We start from the raw sequence: 18037 nt of genomic DNA on the forward strand, positions 1-18037 counted from the left end.
TTTAGTTCATATGGAGGAGTCTGATAGGCAGGATATTGTTATATAACTATTGAAATTAAATACTGTCGAAAGTAGTACATAATGAAGTACTTGTATGTATACTTATTTGGATTAGGATTAACAAGATAGCATTGTTTGCCCAGTGTCTAGATCGACCGACTCTCATCCCAGGTTTTAACTCCAGATGTACACCAATGGATTTTTCTTTATATATATTTAACACTTACATAACATCGTCAGAAAACATCAGACCCAATAAGTCGAAGACTCGCAATATATAAATCTAACAAACAGAGTAACAAGCTGTAAAGGCCGAATAAAGAGAGGTCTCCTTCCTGCACGGTGGGCAGACGAGAAGAAGTTGGTGGGGATGGGGAGATGCAGCCGGCTGGAGGAGGCTTTACTGTATGTAAAAAGTGTAATTAAAAGGAATAAATGATTACTATATAAATATACAAAATTAAAGTTTTTAGTTACAATACGGAGCTTTTAAAAAGTTGCAACTGGAAACAGCACAACAACATACAATAAAGGAAAAAAGTGCACAGTCTTGGGCCGCACTAGGATTCTCTGTGTGTAGGAAAGGAAGTATTTACAGTTTGAACTTTTTATTACTACTTTGCTATGAAAGTATGGGATTGGAATCTTTTGCTGATTTTCAGGGACTGCCGCCAGAAATATACGACAGTTTTTTTCTCTGTATATTGTGAACACGTGTTGTGTTCGCCATAAAAGACGCATATGAAAAACATAAAAGGCACGAACAATTACTGTTAGGTTAGGTTAGAAAATGTTAATGTTAAATGCGCACATAGAAAGAAAAACAATTGGTGCACAGCTAGGGATGGAACCTACGACCTTGGAGATGAGGGTCGCACGCTGAACGTGGCCAACACTGGTCACATTAAAATTTGCTCGAATGGTAAAGGAAAACATCGTGAGGAAACCGACTTGCCTTAGACCCAAAAATTCGGCGTGCGTCAGGCACTGAAGGATGGTCACCTACTTGCCTATTCGATTAACAAATGATGATGAAACTGATATTAATATTTCTCATGCGTGCCCTCTGGCATTGAGAGTGTTAATGAGCGGCGGCGGCCCGTTTTCACCCTGTTATATAAAAAAATTAAGAATTTTCTTCGTTTAATTTCCTTACCACTACACTTTATCTCATTTAAACCTTCATTCTTTGAAGTTATATGAAACATTATAATAATTAAGTAAAAACCAGGGAGCAGAATTAAAAAATATAAAAAGCAATAAAACTCTGATGTTGACAACCCTATTTCAAGGATTTTACACACAGTTTAATTTAACGCTCAATTTAATGACAAAATGCTTTACCTCTTCTGTGCTGTTCTCTTAACGATTCATTCTGTTAATTAACGTATTTGTTTTATAGAGGGTTTATTTAAATATATTTTACTGACCAGTTTAAATATAATTAGTATGACCATAAATACTGTTACATAAAAACTTTTCCTTTTTTCAACTTATTAATTATTTTGCATTTAGAACACGTATATTATTTTTAAAACTTCTTTCGATTTTGTGTTACAATTTTTCGTGTTCGTTATCAAATTATAGTTAAGAGGAAAAGTTAAATAATTCTTGCATTTTAAAAATTTGATTAGCGAAAAATGTCACATACTTTTTCTGTTTTTTCGATAAATTGTGATTTTCATTTAAGTCCTTTATATTATACATAATAACGATAATTTAGTGATAATAATTCAATTAAATTTATAAAAGTATCCAACGTTTCAAAAATGTTTTCTCAACGTCCGTCAACCGACTTTACAGACCATATTGTTGTATATATAAAATCAGTTTAAATAAGTCGACACTATCATTTTGTTCGGAACTAGTACCGTCATATACTAATAGTTAAAACTAGTGTTAATATTTAATTTTTTGAAGTGAAACTTCTATATCGGCGTTGGAACACATTTTACCGTCACATTTTTTCGGTTTTGTCCCTAACACGTTTGATTCGAAGAGATTCGAAGCCATTAATAACAAAAATATACAATAACGATAACAATGTTAATAGTTCTATTACAATTGATGAAATTATGTAATAATCTTAGTAGAAATCACGTAAAATGATATAACTGTATTATTTATATTCATGTCTATGATAATAAAAGCCTTTTGTTAAATTTAAGTAACAATTTAAGATTATTTTAACAATATCTGTAAATTTATATAGGATATAAATTTTTGGAAAAATAAGGTCATAAAGAACTTTCACTTCTTTCGTGCGTACACTAGTACACGCACACTATTTCTTTGATTTACACCTTTACAATAAATGGTGGTTATAACCTGATTCTATTATTCTGCTTGTTCTGTGAGTCAAAATTATTTATATAAGTAATCTTACAGCTAAACATATCCATATTATATAAGAAAACACTTAGACAATATACAAAGCCAAAACATACACACAAGAAATACAAAATAATTCCACTTCTTCAAATATTTTCACTTGTCCTCTTTGGTAAGGTAAGCGAAAACCCGAAACGTTGGCGAATTGCGCAGAGAATTCGTGTTCGTACGAGGAACATGGATTTTAAATATTTTGTCGTAAGAAAAATAATCAACAATAAGTTTATTTTCCATAGTGACATCAGGCATGCGCTAATAACTTCTTACGTAAATTCGCTTGGGGCAGCCATATTGAAATTATAATATCCAACGTAAATTGCTGTCATTTTATTAAAGTAAAATTTTATACTTATTTCTCTACGTAAACAAGTTATGGTAATGAATTTATTAACGCATTATTTATCATCATTACACAATTCCGCATCTGCTTATAGGAATGAGAATTGTTAATCATTCTGTGTCTCGTGTACGTCGTCGAAAGTGCTTTGAAACTGCGAATCTGACCCCTGAGGTCGTAGGATTGATCCCCGGTGCATACACATTCCGTCTATGTGACAAGAAATAATCGCTAATGTGTTAGAGGAAAACATAGTGAGGAAATCTTCATGACTTACACCGTAAATGTTACTTACCTACTTTTCCGAAAGATACTGAAATATGGAACCAAGACCAAGGGGTAGTATAATTTATTTTCTAAGTAACATCTCTTTAATTATATCACAAATACAAATAAAACTTATAGAAATATTTAGTACGTAGCTGCCGGTATTTTTCAAAAAAAATATACGCCTTTAAATTACGAGTATTATTTTGAATTTAGAACCCCGACGTGAAAGGGAACTAGTATCTAAGCTGTGCGGACATAAAGCACTTAGAAGTTAAGTTGAATATAGTAAGCGTAGAACTTAAGCTGCTATAAAGCCTAGCTTAGTTCCAGTGTAACTTCATAATAGGAATATATAAATGCTATCTATTGTGTCTTTAAGCAGGCGTTAAGTCTAGTGTTAAAAATGCATTGTAGGTACGATTAAGTCCGTGTTATTTATTAATAATTCAATTAGTTATTTGACAAGAGTTGTAATGCTTCTAAAATTTAGTTACTATACGCAAATACCTCCGGTCTTAAGTTTATTTCCAGGTAAACATCTGAAGATTTTATTCAGTTAGTAATAGTACTTTGTGTCTATTTAGCAAATAACTCAAGTTTGATTAATTCTTAACAAGATTTTGTAATAAAACATTAAGACCTTTTTAAATTAAAATATAATATTTAGAAAAATATGACAATTAAATGACTTTGAAGTTTTGAACTATATATTCGAGGCAAGGCAAGGATACATTTAATAATTGTGAGATAAAAATGGGCTGTGATCCACCATATGTTGTTCCAAAGTATGATAAATTTTGCAGCATAAAAGGCATACCACAATTAGAGGAACTCGAAAAGGCATTGGCTAAGAAAGGCCTGAAAGATCCGTGGATAAGGTATGTTTAACTTGTCTCAAATGCCTACAAGAAAACTGATTGACACGTCTCTATACTTGTACCTCAGAATTTCAAACAGTGAGAAGAGAGTTTGCTTTGATTTCAAATCTACGGAAAGGACTTAAATCATTAAGAGGCATTCAAAATATTTTTTTTAAATTACTGTAGTATATTTCTAATAGATTTTATTATTTATATTGTTAATAGGAATGAGATATGGAGATATCAACCCGCCTTCGGTACTAAAATGCAAAGGGCCTGGTATTTGTTCTTCCGAGGCCTGCCGGTTGGATTGGCACTGACTATAGCCACAGTGGCTCTTGAGAAGACTCTCGGTGGTGATGGACATGGAGGACACGGAGAGCATAAGAAATAAAATTAATTTTAATAAAATTCGACCATTTAAATGTTTGTTCTCTCCCTGATCTTTAAAAGTCTATTTTTAGCTATATATTTATAGGATATATGCCTGCAAAGTTAACTTGCTGTGTCTGGAATGCAAACCAATTAGATTCTTCATTACATTTTTTGCTTTCCGCACTAACTTTTTCATAGATACATAAAAACTCTCTCGGTACTCTTAAAATATCAAATCCTCATACAAAATGACTATGGCAATCATAGAAGAAACCAGAAAGGAGGGAGATACGTTCCGCTCTTTATTTGTATTAAGTTGTTTAGTCTTTTGTTAACATAGCTTATACACATTTCAAGAAAACACTTTTTTACCGGATTGAAGCTATGTATTATTATAAACTTATAATTATTTTACATAATTTTAAATGTCTCCCGAAGTTTCGCGTGCTTGACAGCGTGCGTGGTCACGGTAAATACAAAAGGTGTTGAATGTCAAAAAGTATCACAGCTGTAGAGAAAGTTGTATTATCTGTATTTAGTTACAATCCTGAACGGTAACCTCGCGGATCAGATTCCGAAAGCGGCACCTGTTCACAGTCACGATGTGGGAGCCAGCCATCGGTTTGCTTAACATTATTTGAGGGGAATACGGTCACACGACGCCACCACCCCAGTCATATATTTGAGTAAGCTTATTGATAATAATATGAATTAGACAGGAATTTACCGTTAAAGATTCAAGATTTAACCTCTAGGCTAAACTAGACAGACGTTTGGCCGCAATCTAACCTAAAATTAATAGAGATGCTGAATATTGGAGAGCACGCCTGTCCAAGAAGCACTTAAATTTATATTTACGTGATAATAGATAAACATTGGCGGGTTGCAGAGTCCCGAACGAAAACGTCACACAATTTTTTTTGATAATGGCCAGGGAAATTCGTAACTAGAAATAAGTAATGAAACAAGCAAATTTTATTCAAATTGATACAATCACTAAATTTCATCAATCACGAACAAAGCGATGCAGATCTGCCGTCTCAAACTCAATCGTATTCTTTGAAGCGTAGAATTGACAATTGAGTATTGACTTAATAAAGACTGACTCCATTCAAGCAGACCTCACGATCCAATGTTAGGTTCGCTTAAATCACAGTGTACTTAAGCGGTACTTCAGAACTTGCGCTAGTACTGGAATTATAGACGGTGTTAAATTGTGTAGTTTAATATGTACTTAGCGAACAACTAAGTGGAGTAGGTTCATAACTAGGCACATGACAGGTTTGTGATATACAAGATAAGTTAGTTACAACAAAAAAAAAGTCTTTATGACCTTATTTTAAAAAATGATCTACTGTATGCAACTATACAAAAATTGGTTAAATAAAATAAAATTAGATAAAGTTTAACAAAAGGCTATCTATTATCATAGACATGAATACAAATAATACAATTATTTCATTTTACCTTATTACTACTAAGATTATTACAGAATTTCATTTATTGTAATAGATTTATTACTATCATTGTTATCGTTATTACACATTTTTGTTATTAATGTCTTTGAATCTCTGAAAAAATGTGACGGTATTTTTTTCCAACGCCGATAAAGAAGTTTCACTTCAAAAACTTAGTAATACTAACTGTAATTATTCCTAAAATCTTCCTAAAAAAAGAGCTTGCCCGATCTACTGGCTAACTGCATGCTTATTTTTGTTTGAGGTTATTAAAATATTTATACCAGGAGTGTAACAATTTGTTTTAGTTCTAATATCTGAGGATTATCTGTAGGATTATCTTGATTGAAATATACAAATAGGTTTTCAGCCTCCTGTGTCACTTTTGGGTCTAAGCCGGTTCCTTAATGTTTTCATTCACCGTTCGAGTGAATGAATCCGACGGACAGAAAATCCATTAGTGCTGGGATTCGAACCTACGACCTCAAGAATGAAAGCCACTGGAGGAAATATAGTGGCCAACACTGCTCTTTAAAAAACAAAATCATAAGTGGATAGATATTATAGATCATAGAGGTTTATATAAAACGGAGTTTAGATTTCTATAATTACGAAACAAACCTTTGATTATAGGAGGAAAAGTAATCTGTTCATAACTTCCGATTATTAAAATGACCATACTTTATGCATTATTATTACGTATAAAACTCAGACTTGTGTAAATGACAGAATTTAGGTTTTTGATAAATATATAAAAGTATTTTTATATTCATTCGTTGGCTTAATAAATCAAAATTATATTTAACTGTCGTCTGCTGATATTCGAGCGAACTTGTCCTAGACACTGGCGTATTGTAAAGAGTACTTTAAAGACAGCCATCACACAAACACAATTGAACGCTTTGTTTCTCTCCGCTTTCTCAGTAAAACAGTAGCTTATTATAATTTCATTCGATATTTTGCTTCTGAAAGGTTAGTATAATCTGTATAATTCGTATGTCAATTGTCATAACCTTTCGATAGAATAATAAAAACTTAATCAATGTATGTTTTACGAAAGACATAAATGAACTTAATATATAATTAATGGATACATTCTACGAAAGACTAGGCGGTATGGTCGAAACACTATAGCCTGCGCAATAAGGTGATTTCCTCTAGCTGCGTCTGCATGTCTGTATGAACGCGATAAACTCAAAAATAAGTTTACGGCTATCCCCAATAGATTGTGTGATTCCGATGTGATGTGAAGGCCAATTTAATTCGGTGGTGGTGTGTGTGTATGTGGTGCGTGTATAATTGCCATCAAGTCTCCCAACTCAATTCCTTTATCGTAAAAAGTTGTAAGTTCCACGTAATACCAAGTCGGTTAATTTATTCAGTCGCTATTTATGGGACCTTCGGTCTTAAGTTATTACGTAATTAGCTAGCTAAACATAATTTTTTTATAGAACAAAAGGAGGAAACATGAAGGAGGCTCACCTGATGTTAAGTGATACTTTCAATGCCAGAGGGCTCGTCTAAGTATTCTCTATTTTGAAGGACCCTAAGTAGAATTGGTTCGGAAATACTTCAGTGAGCAGGTTGTTCCACATATTGGTGCGAAGCGAACCTGCCTCAATAATCGCACAGTTGTGGATAACATATACGTATATCAATATTACAATTCTTTTATGTTTTATATAAATACACTTGTAGTTTTTTACATTACGGTGCTTATTGCAGTGCTAACTAATTCAATTTATTTAAGTTAATAAGCGTTGGATCACACCAAAACGTGTTCCACAGCTGTGTCAGGAGATCGCAGTGATCCATTGCAGAATACATCTACAAATATCGCGCTGGTGTGAAATTTCGTGATTTCCTAGTGCCTTTTTGTTTTTAAAGCTACCCTCGTTATTGACTTCATCGAAATTGTAACGAAGGTTCTCAATTTAGAAATAGAAGTTTGACAAATCGTTGCTGCCTGTTCAGACTTAACGCCTGCGCAAGTATTACGCCAAGACACCATCGCGGGAACATTGCCGTCACCCGCATCAGGCGTTTGAAGATTCTTCATACAAATCTGTCTACTCATGTCACCTGACCTACGATCATTGTACAATTCACATCCTTTTTTGAATTATATTAATTTATTAAGTATCTGGGCATTGAATTTACACCATCTATCCGCTAAAGATAGAACAAGACAAGAAAGAAGAATCCGCGAAAAAATAACAATTAATACGTAAATACGACGAGACACCAGTTAGCGCGGCAACCTAACGATCTTCAACATCACATCAAATCAATTCTGTGGATGGAGTCTTGCAGTGGATATTTCTAAAATCACGGGCTGTATTGGAAAGCAGAAAAAAAATTCGAACAGTGAAACAAACAGAAATCCTTATTTTCTAAACTAGGTAATAGTGATCTTAGTTAGTAGTAGTAGATTAGTTACATGTGTAAATTAATTAAATAATAATAATTCTTCTTAGGAAACTAATATATTTGAACGAATATAAGGACTTGTGACTTGTGTTGGCCCTGACGATATCCCGCCCATTTTCATAAGCAAATAGGCTTAGTATTTGGTGGAACCTCTACTTACAATATATAATAAATCTCTATCCTCAGAAGTTTTTCCTGACCAATATAAAACGGCTAAAGGTAGTAGCTAATTATAGACCCATTTCTATTATTTCTTCCCTTGCTAAAATACTTGAGTCTCTAGTATGTCCATATATTTATAATCACTTTAAACAGTTAATCGCTTTAACACAACATGGGTTTATGCAACCTAGATCTACCACAACTAACCTTCTAAGTTCAACTAACTAAGTTGAGTATACGAATTCATAAGTGATGCATTAGATCGTGGTCTCCAAGTTGACACGATTTACACAAACCTCAGCAAAACTTGCGATCGATTTCCTCATTCAATACTTTTGAATAAGTTATGCCTACTAAACTACTACGCTACGGCTTATCGACACCTTTTCTCAAATTGATTGAATCTTACTTAAATAATCGCAAATTTTTGGTTGTCGTTAATGGCTTATATGGCTGGCTCCGCTATACATAACATAACTTCCGGTGCACCACAGGGCTCTCCTGCCCAGGGCCAATACTATTTAATATATTGAATATGTTATGAAATCTGACGCTTGGTAAAGCTATCGCTTCGACCCTTATTGGTACGAGGTTGGGCCATGCATGCATTCCCTTGCATTTGGCAACCTTTTACCTAATGATATATGTCACTGTGGCAATGACGTTGAGAATTTTTATCATTTATTTTTGCCTGTCCTCAACGTGACCGTTCCGCGTTTTTCCCTCGCTTTTGTTCATTAATATTCCTTTTCCTACTTCCATTTATGTCCTTGTATCTAATATAAATATTGATGTATATAGAATTTTAGCCAGTTTCATTTTTCATAACAATATTAAATGATAACCATTTATGTACTTATTATATACTAAATTTATCTGATCCTTTTCCAAATTCCGATCCAATTTCCAATCCAATAAAATAAATCTAATAACACACTTTCTAGCTTTTTTGCATGGCTGACGACCAAACCTCGCAGACCAAGAAAGTGAAAAAAATCGGTTATCTGTAAAGTCGATTTACTGACGATAGTTGAACGTGACAACGTCATTAGAAAATACTCATGGAATTGTTGCTTTTTCAAAAGAAAATTTTAATTTTATTTGTTTGATATATATTTTGTATGGATATAGAGAAGTAGGTACATTGAAATTACAATTGAATTGATCAAGTTACATTTATTTGTACGCATTAATACAATTATGTCAAAAAAATTTTCATCGCTCACTCAAGTAGGAGAGAGACAAATGTCGAACGCTGCCTAACGCGGAGGCCAATTGTGCCTCTTTATCGCTCGTTCTGCGCTCTCGCTTGCACTTCAAGCCTTAAATGGAATGCCTCAGAGCGAGGTAACGCCGCATGAGTCATGTTTTTTCGTGCGTGCAGCCAGCTCCATCGAAGATAAGTCACGTCAAAAATTCTTAAACTACTGGTTCAAATGAAATTTGGAAATACCTGTCCTGTTTGAATACCTGAAAATTAAGCTTCTAATTATATACAGAACGAAGTTATACGGATCGATAATGGTGTGATTGCTTTTTTTCTCAACTTGACAGGTGCAATACAGTGCCCTCAAATTATGTTTAAGCTAGTTAATAATAGACAATTGAATATCGCACATAACATCATCTAAACGATCGCTTACATCCGCAACCTTCCCAGCTTCTCCATGGTTGATTTTCCCTTTATATTCGCCTTTTGGTACGAATAAAAACATCCTTAAACCTGATGAACAATAGAAAATATTCCATTCACATGTAGAGTGAGGCGCTATTGTGATATGTGGAATTAGCTACGAAGCTTTGTACGCCGTTTCAAGTTTACAGCTTTCAAAGACTCGCATTGTTATTAAATGAGCTGAAACTGGAACAGTTGTTTCAGGAAAGTTGCATATTTTCTTATAGCCCTGATAACAGTTCATGCAAGTATCTCGCCGGTGAGAACCTACTTTGAAGTAAATGTTCTTTTTTCAAATTAAACAATTTTCGAATACAGAAACGAAATTAAGCACGCCTATTAGCTGGCATTAAAGTATGGTTTGTTTGAATTTCGTATTGATAGAAATTAAAGTTTGGATCAATATGACGAAATTTTCTTAATGAATTACGGTCGTGCGTTGCTGCAGCTACAGTGGTTTAAATCTGTAAAAAATAATAATAAATCTTCGGTCGTGTCTGCCTCTCGGGTTCATGGTTAATACTATTTTGATAACGAAGGAGATCTATAAGGCAGACATCTGCTGATCTCTGCATTATCACGGGCGCTTGATGTAAAAATATAAATAATAATCTACCAAATCATTTGCTCGTAGCTGTAATTGGTTCCATTCGATTTATTAGAACCCACTAAATACATAAAACATTGGCAGTCATTTTATAACTGACTATAACAATTACAGTTCGTTGGAGTCCGCGTATATGAGGACTAGTATTATGACTTATTAATTCGATTATCCGTAGTATTTGTGTTTTAGTGTTTCGAAATGTGTATTAACTGACGTGCGAACATATTTTGAATTCCAATCCGAATTACTTTCTCCTCTTCTTTTTGCTATATATATTAACTCCTTAACTTTCCGACTTTCAACTAATTTTCATTTATACGCTGACGATCTTCAAATCTACGTACAATCAAGTCTCGATGGTCTCCCGCAAGCCATACAATCTACCAACAATGAGCTGGCAAAGATAGTTGACTGGAGTAAAAAATTTGGTCTTCTAATCAATCCCAAAAAGAGTAAGGTATTAATTATTGGCAGCCCCTATTTCACGACGAGAATTGATTGGGCCAGGATACCCCCTATCCATATCGATGGTGTAATTTTAAATTTTAGCCGTACAGTAAAAAATTTGGGGGTTTTATTTGATCAAAATTCATCCTGGGAGCAGCATGTTAAAGAAGTTAGCCGAAAATTATACGGTGCCTCCAGTATCCTTCGACGTCTTAGTAATTTTCTTCCCTTTAGTACCAAAACCTCACTGGCGCAATCTCTCCTCCTGCCTTTACTGGACTACGCCGATTTCTGCTCCTCCGATCTTAACGAGGAATTGCTAAATAGACTGGATCGTCTCCAAAATTTCTGTATCAGATTTATATTCGGTCTAAGAAAGTACGATCATATCTCTGCGTTCCGTAAGCGGCTAGGCTGGTTGCCAATTCGTCAGCGACGCGATGCTCATGTTCTTCATCTCCTATATTCCATCCTGTTCAACCCTAAAACTCCTTCCTATCTCAAAAATGATTTAAATTTTTTGGTAGCCCATAACTATAGCTTACGCTCTTCCGAAAACTATACCCTTGAAATCCCATCTCATAACTCCTCCTTTCTTGGCGATTCCTTTAAGGTCTCCGCAGTTAGGCTATGGAATTCACTTCCCGTCCCTATTCGCTTAGCTCCTTCTTTATCTTCCTTTAAATTTCTTCTGTACAAACATTACCTGTCCACATCGTATCCCGAACTTTCTTACTAACTACTAACTGACGTGAGACTTATGTTAAATTATCGTGATTTATGTGTCTTTTTACTCTTTAATGTATCTTTAATATTTTATTCCTGTTTAGTTTTGTTTTAATAACTGTGTATTACATGTATTTTGCACTACTTGCCTATCTTATTTAATACATTTATTTTTTTTCTTTACTCACAGTGGTTGCCTGGAAGAGATCGCTCGTAAGCGATAAGGCCGCCAGTTGCCCTCCTTTTGATTTAATTATGTTAATTTTTATTTTTATTTTGTAGTGTAACGAAGTGTAAATAAATAAATAAATAAATAAATAAAAACATGAAAAGGTAAAAAAAACTAATATAACATTGAAAAAATTAAAATGGTCTTGATGACAGTCTTTTTGATTTTCTTTGATTTTGACAAGGTTTCTAAACTTCCGCCTTAAAGGCATACACGAGAAAGACATGATAGCAGATTTTTTTTCGCCGGGTTGTTAAACGAATACTGCAGGTTTGCCATCCGTGCATTATATATATATATATATGTTTTTAAACTATAAAAAAAATCTTGAAAATTCATAACTTGATATGTCAAAGTCCTAATTGTCTGTCTTTTTCTTTTTTTTCTGTTTGACTAGGTTACTAAACATCAGCCTTAACACATATAACTGCTTTTTTTTAATTTTTAATGTGGCATTTTACAACTCAGTGCCACCATGGTGGATGTGGTCCTTGCAAATCATATTATAGATAATTAGCAAATTATTGGATGAAGGACTAAATCCGTTTAGTAGTGAAGGCATCAGTGTAAAAATTAGGCATTGCTGCAGATAAACTCTTGTATTTACCTGCACCAGCTGAGCTATCTTATGTCTCACGAAACAAATCTGAAACGGATCTTATGCCGTATTGTGTGATAAAGATTAATATATTTATTTATAGTACAACTAGCGGAGCCGATACACGTTGTCCTGTCTTAAGTATCAATTTTGATTTCGAACTGGTATAATTAACTAAAAAAAATTTCAGAAACGGAGTGTTTATATATATTCTAATGCTGTATGATATATAACATTATATGTTTGTTTTTCTGACATAATGCGTCAAACTTAACATTGACAGAATACGTCAATGTTATGTCAAACGCCATAAGGTTACATAAAAATGTCGGAATTGTAAAAGCGCTATGCTCTGAAAAAAATTGCTATCGTAACAAAAATCATGATTACTTAATATGGTGGTTTAGTATTCTTAAATTTTCGCGCAATTTTCTTATTTTTTTTTATTCTGAACCTTCTCCCTACAGTAACAAACACAACAAAGAAAGAATTAGCGAAATCGATCAAGTCGTTCACGCGTGATGCCGTGACCAAGGGAAATAGGGATTGAATTTTATATAAACATAGATAGCACAGATATCCAGACAATAATAGCTAATTTTGGCCTATAACTTTAGTTTTAAACGATCGCTAACCATGGTTCCTGAAAAATCTAATTACTGTAATTGTAATTATTGTAATAAATTCTATATAAATTTAAGACATTGATACTAATTTAATTTAGAAAATAATAATGTTATTCCATGATTTTACTAGACATATTATATCGTTTATAAATATAGCATATCAATATGCCATCAACAACTTTTCATTATCATTAAAATTAACAACAATCGTGTACATTTGAGTATGTAAATTACATCTACGTCAAGACCTAATCTTTTCAATCACACTCTTTTGGTTTGATATTATAGAGTGGTTGTAACACGTGTATTAATTACGCCTAACTTGAATCAATTATGTCAAGATCATATTATCGATATTACTTCATTAATTTATCATTAATTTATTGGTTCACGGTTAATTACGATGCCATAATTGTAAATTATTTTGAATAGAAATTGAATAGATAGTGATTAGTTTGTATGCTATTCAAAATTTATATACAAAGTTGACTTGTTGGTTGGCTATCGGAGGCTGCGTTTAAAAATAAATCAATCAAGGGCGCTACAACCTCTTTATATGTATAATAATATTTGGTTAATCTTAAAGGCAAGGTGATCAGTCTTCTGCGCCTGAAGCACGACGTCGACTGTTTTGGGTCTAAGGCAAGCCGGTTTCCTCACGATGTTTTCGTTCCCTTCACCATCCAAGCGAATGTTAAATGCGCACATAGAAAGAAAGTCCATTGGTGCACAGCCGAGGATCGAACCTAAGACGTCAGGGACGAGAGTCGCAAGCTGAAGCCACTAGACCAACACTGCTCTGCCGGAGGCTGAGGTTACTGCTATTTATGGCCGTCCTGTAAAGAGGTAAACTGGCAGGAGGCTCATCTGATAATAAGTGATACTGCCGCCCATGGACACTCACATTGCCAGGATCTCCTGCGCGTTGTCAGCCTTGTATGAATTTTCTTGAAAAACCCTTATTAAAGTGGAATTGGTTCCACAAAGTGTTAGTGCACGGCAAATACTGCCTTAAGAAACGTTCAGTTGTGGAATGGCGGACGTCGAGATCATACGGATTTTATTTTGCATTCTGCCTTGACGTCCGATGATGAAAGAATTTTCTATCTTAAAATGGATTATTAAACTATGGGCATAAGATATTATGCCTGTGTTTGAAAGAAAATGAAACTATAACGTCTTTAATATTATAATCTGACTTAATTTATATCATGGACGAAATACAGGCCAACATGATACACGCGAATTTATTATCAATACTAATATTAAAGAGAAAGTGTTTGCTTAATGGCTTTAGCATGTGACTCCTTTCCCTAGTAGGTTTTATCCCGGACTAAGCACCAATGGTCTTTCTGTCTATGTGCGTATTTTAACAATTATTCCTTAGGTGAAGTCAGAAGTATAAACATTGTGAAGAAACTGACTTAGACCCAAAATGTCGTGGGTGTGTGTATGTGTCTGATCACCTATCTATTAGAAAAAAAACAATTGATCACGAAACCAGTTATCTGAGGCCCAGACCTAGAAGGTTGTAGTGTCACTGATATTTTTTAAATTATTATAAAGATGTGTAGTTTGTATGGTTGTAAGGAATAATCTTTGGATTTATAAAAGTGATTTGATAGTTCTTTAACAATATAAAGCCAGGATATTTATTTTTTATACAATACAAGGCAAACGAGACTACGAAACGCCCAAAAAGGGCAGTCATCGCAGTCCATGGACACCCATTTTAGTGGGGGCGCTGCTAGCCTTTGAGGAAGAAGTACCTAATTTTGTATAGTTGGACGTATATACTACATATCTCTCAGAGAATACCTCCATCGGGAGTCGATTCCACAGTTGCCTGCTTCGCAAAAGAAAGATCCTTGTAAAGAGACTTTGAATTATTCCTGCCAACATGGTGATGTTGATGAAATTTTGAATTGATCCGGCTCGTACGGCGTTGTAACGAAGCCCGAGTGTCGAAGTCTATATTATATTAATTCGAATAATTAGAAGTCTTTTTTAGAAAAACAGTCCAACGGTTCTTACGAAGGTTACTTATAGGATGAAAATTATCTTGTTCTAGAAACAAATTTGTAGAACTTGATAATGAATAGAAAAAAGCCAAATTGTATATGATAATTTTCGTTGGCTGTCTGGCGAACTTCGTATCGCCTTACTGTCAATGAATATCGTGTTACATGTACAAATATAAAGTTCACTACTCTTTCAAGGAATTAACATAACAATAAATAAGCTTCTGGGGGCCTACCATGAGCTTACCTAAAACAATCTAGTTGAGATGCTGATGAGTTCAGGTTCAATAAGTTTTTATTCCTACAATGACCTCCTATAAACTGAAACGCATTGGAATCGAAATACCGAACGAAATAACGATTATTTTTGTTTGAGGATTCTATATAAGTTTTGAAATTTAACTGTCAAACTTGCTTTTACTTACAAAAACTGTTCTATTGAAATATTTTAAATGTAAATTTTTCTGGTTTATTATAGTCGACACTAACATTTCTGAACGATTCCATTAAATTTTGATTGTGTTTACAAAATTTCAATTTTCTAATTATAGTTGTACAAATTGTTCAACTTATAAAGTTTAGGTAAATATTGTTCATAAATTTGTTTTCGAAAAATAAATACCTATATCGATGTGAATTCTTGATATAAAACCATTTGCAAAAGATGTAACAAAACAATTTATAAGGGGCCGTTCAAGTATTACCTAAACAGATTTACTGCAATTTATCCCCTCCCCCTCTCCTCTTGTCAGCAAAAGTAAGCAACTCTTAAAAACAATAGTACATAAACGTATTTATTTTTGTAGTAATTCCTTAAAAATGCATTTCGTAATGTAAAATCGAAGACCCAACCCTATAGTGCTTACGTAATACTTAAACGGCCACTAACTCGAAAATCATAAGTAACTTTAATATTTTTTTTTAAATAAAGTTCATAAAAAGGAGTGAGACTTTACATAATTATGGCTCATTAGTGATATTATGTTAACTTAAGTTTCTACAATACTAATGAATAGTTTAAAGTAAGGTACTGTTCATTAACAGTCTTAGTTTTCTGTAATGTTTTGACACTCATGTGTGCAAGAACTAAAGAGGTAACATTAATATAAAAATATATTCCTTTTAATTGTTCAAAGAAAAAATCATACCTTAACATTAGGTAATGAATTTTCATAAATAATGTTATTTTCTTAACAGCTTTAACTTGACAGTTGAGATGGGTAAAGAAGAGCCCCACTGAAATCTATGAATATATGTTTATATCCAATTGAACATTGCCTGAAGACATCTTTTTCTATTTTGATGGCGACATCCTAACCAAATAAATACTTTTATTATAATATTTTCAAATGGCTTATTATCTATATATTATAAATTTGAAAAAAAAAAATGTTTATTTGAAGATTAATAGAATTCATGAACATAATAAATACTGATTTATTGTAAAATGTGGAACCAGGCGGGGTCTATTTTTGTAGTTTTTTTTACCTTTACTATACTGAAATCATATCGATGAAATGATCGGGTTAAAAATAATATTTAAAGGAATAATGTTTCATCATTTTGTAATACAATCTGCATACCTAATTAAATAACTGAATATTAATAAACGTACTTTGTGTAGTTGTACATTAAAATCTTCAACGAATAAAAGTCGTTGATTTATAGACATTTTAAACTCGAATTCTTTGAGGTCTGTAGAAGGCGATTGTTATCTTGTTTCTAATTAATTTCTCTTTCACTCTTATGAATGTTGTTTTTTAATAATTTCTTCATAACCCAAAATAAAACTCTTCAATATCTGTAATATAAAAATTATAAAGTTTTTACTATATTTCAGCAACATTTTAACAAACAATATGACCATATTTATGCTCAAAGCTCTAAGAAAGCTTTCCAATTAGTCGACAGAGTCGAGGGCACTAACCGACTTCATTGATTCTTTGGTGGGGTATGAAGGAGTAACTGAGACATAATTTTAATGAAAACGTATCGGCACAAGTGTATCAAGATACCATTCTTGAGAAGATAGTGAAGCCCCTTAACAACATCATGTTCAATAACCAAGAATGGTCCTTCCAGCAAGACTCGGTGCCGGGTCATAAAGCTCGGTGTACGAAGTCTTGGTTGGAAACTAACGTTTCAGACAATTCATCAGAGCTGTAGACTGGCCGTCGTCTAGCCCCGAACTTATTCCGCTGGATTATGATTTATTTTCAGTTTTAGAGAGTACGGCTACCGTGATAATTTGGAGTCCCTAATGGAATGCGTACCATTGGTAATGAAGAATTTTCCCATGGAAAGAGTGGGTGCTTCTATTGAAAACTGGCCTTAACATTTATAGGACTGTAATGCCAATGAAGACTATTTCGAATAAGCTTTTTATATTTTAAATTGTTTTATATTTATGTCTTAAACTCATACACTGTAAAAGTAATAAATGTTATTTGCGTTGGAAACATTTTTTCTTTATTTCAGTATTTATGGCAAGACTATGTATATGTAATATAAATATTTGGGTTCAGCTTATCATTTTAAAATAGATTTTCTTTAACTTTATTGTTGTAAAACTGTCTAACGGTGGGATGTCCTAAGAATACATTTCGCTTAAATCTCTTTAATAACGGTCTCAATAACTTACACTTAATTTTGTACGTTCTATTGTTAAACCATATTGTGTATTGAATATTTTGTGAAACTTACATATTTTTTGGCATCTCTCAGATAATTGAAGAGCTCTCAATTAGTTTATTTACAAACACTGCAATTAATCCTAGATAATATATCTGATAAGAGATGAGAAATGGTGTGAAGGTGAGCCCTATC

At 33.3% G+C, this 18037-nt stretch overlaps 1 protein-coding gene across 1 annotated transcript; it reads left to right on the top strand.

Annotated features, from left to right (window-relative positions):
- Positions 1-3680: 3680 nt before the first annotated feature.
- LOC123711142 (NADH dehydrogenase [ubiquinone] 1 beta subcomplex subunit 3) lies at positions 3681-4277 on the top strand. Its single transcript, XM_045663569.1, has 2 exons — positions 3681-3876; positions 4084-4277. The coding sequence occupies exons 1-2, from the start codon at positions 3752-3754 to the stop codon at positions 4250-4252; spliced, it is 294 nt and encodes a 97-aa protein (XP_045519525.1). The 5' UTR covers positions 3681-3751; the 3' UTR covers positions 4253-4277.
- Positions 4278-18037: the final 13760 nt, after the last annotated feature.

The sequence above is a fragment of the Pieris brassicae genome, chromosome 6, assembly GCF_905147105.1.
Source record: "Pieris brassicae chromosome 6, ilPieBrab1.1, whole genome shotgun sequence".
Taxonomy (NCBI): domain Eukaryota; kingdom Metazoa; phylum Arthropoda; class Insecta; order Lepidoptera; family Pieridae; genus Pieris; species Pieris brassicae.

Coding starts and splice junctions, on each gene's coding strand:
- LOC123711142 (XM_045663569.1), top strand. CDS start 3,752: ATGGGCTGTGATCCACCATATGTTGTTCCAAAGTATGATAAATTTTGC. Junction 3,877..4,083: donor CTGAAAGATCCGTGGATAAG/GTATGTTTAACT, acceptor TATTGTTAATAG/GAATGAGATATGGAGATATC.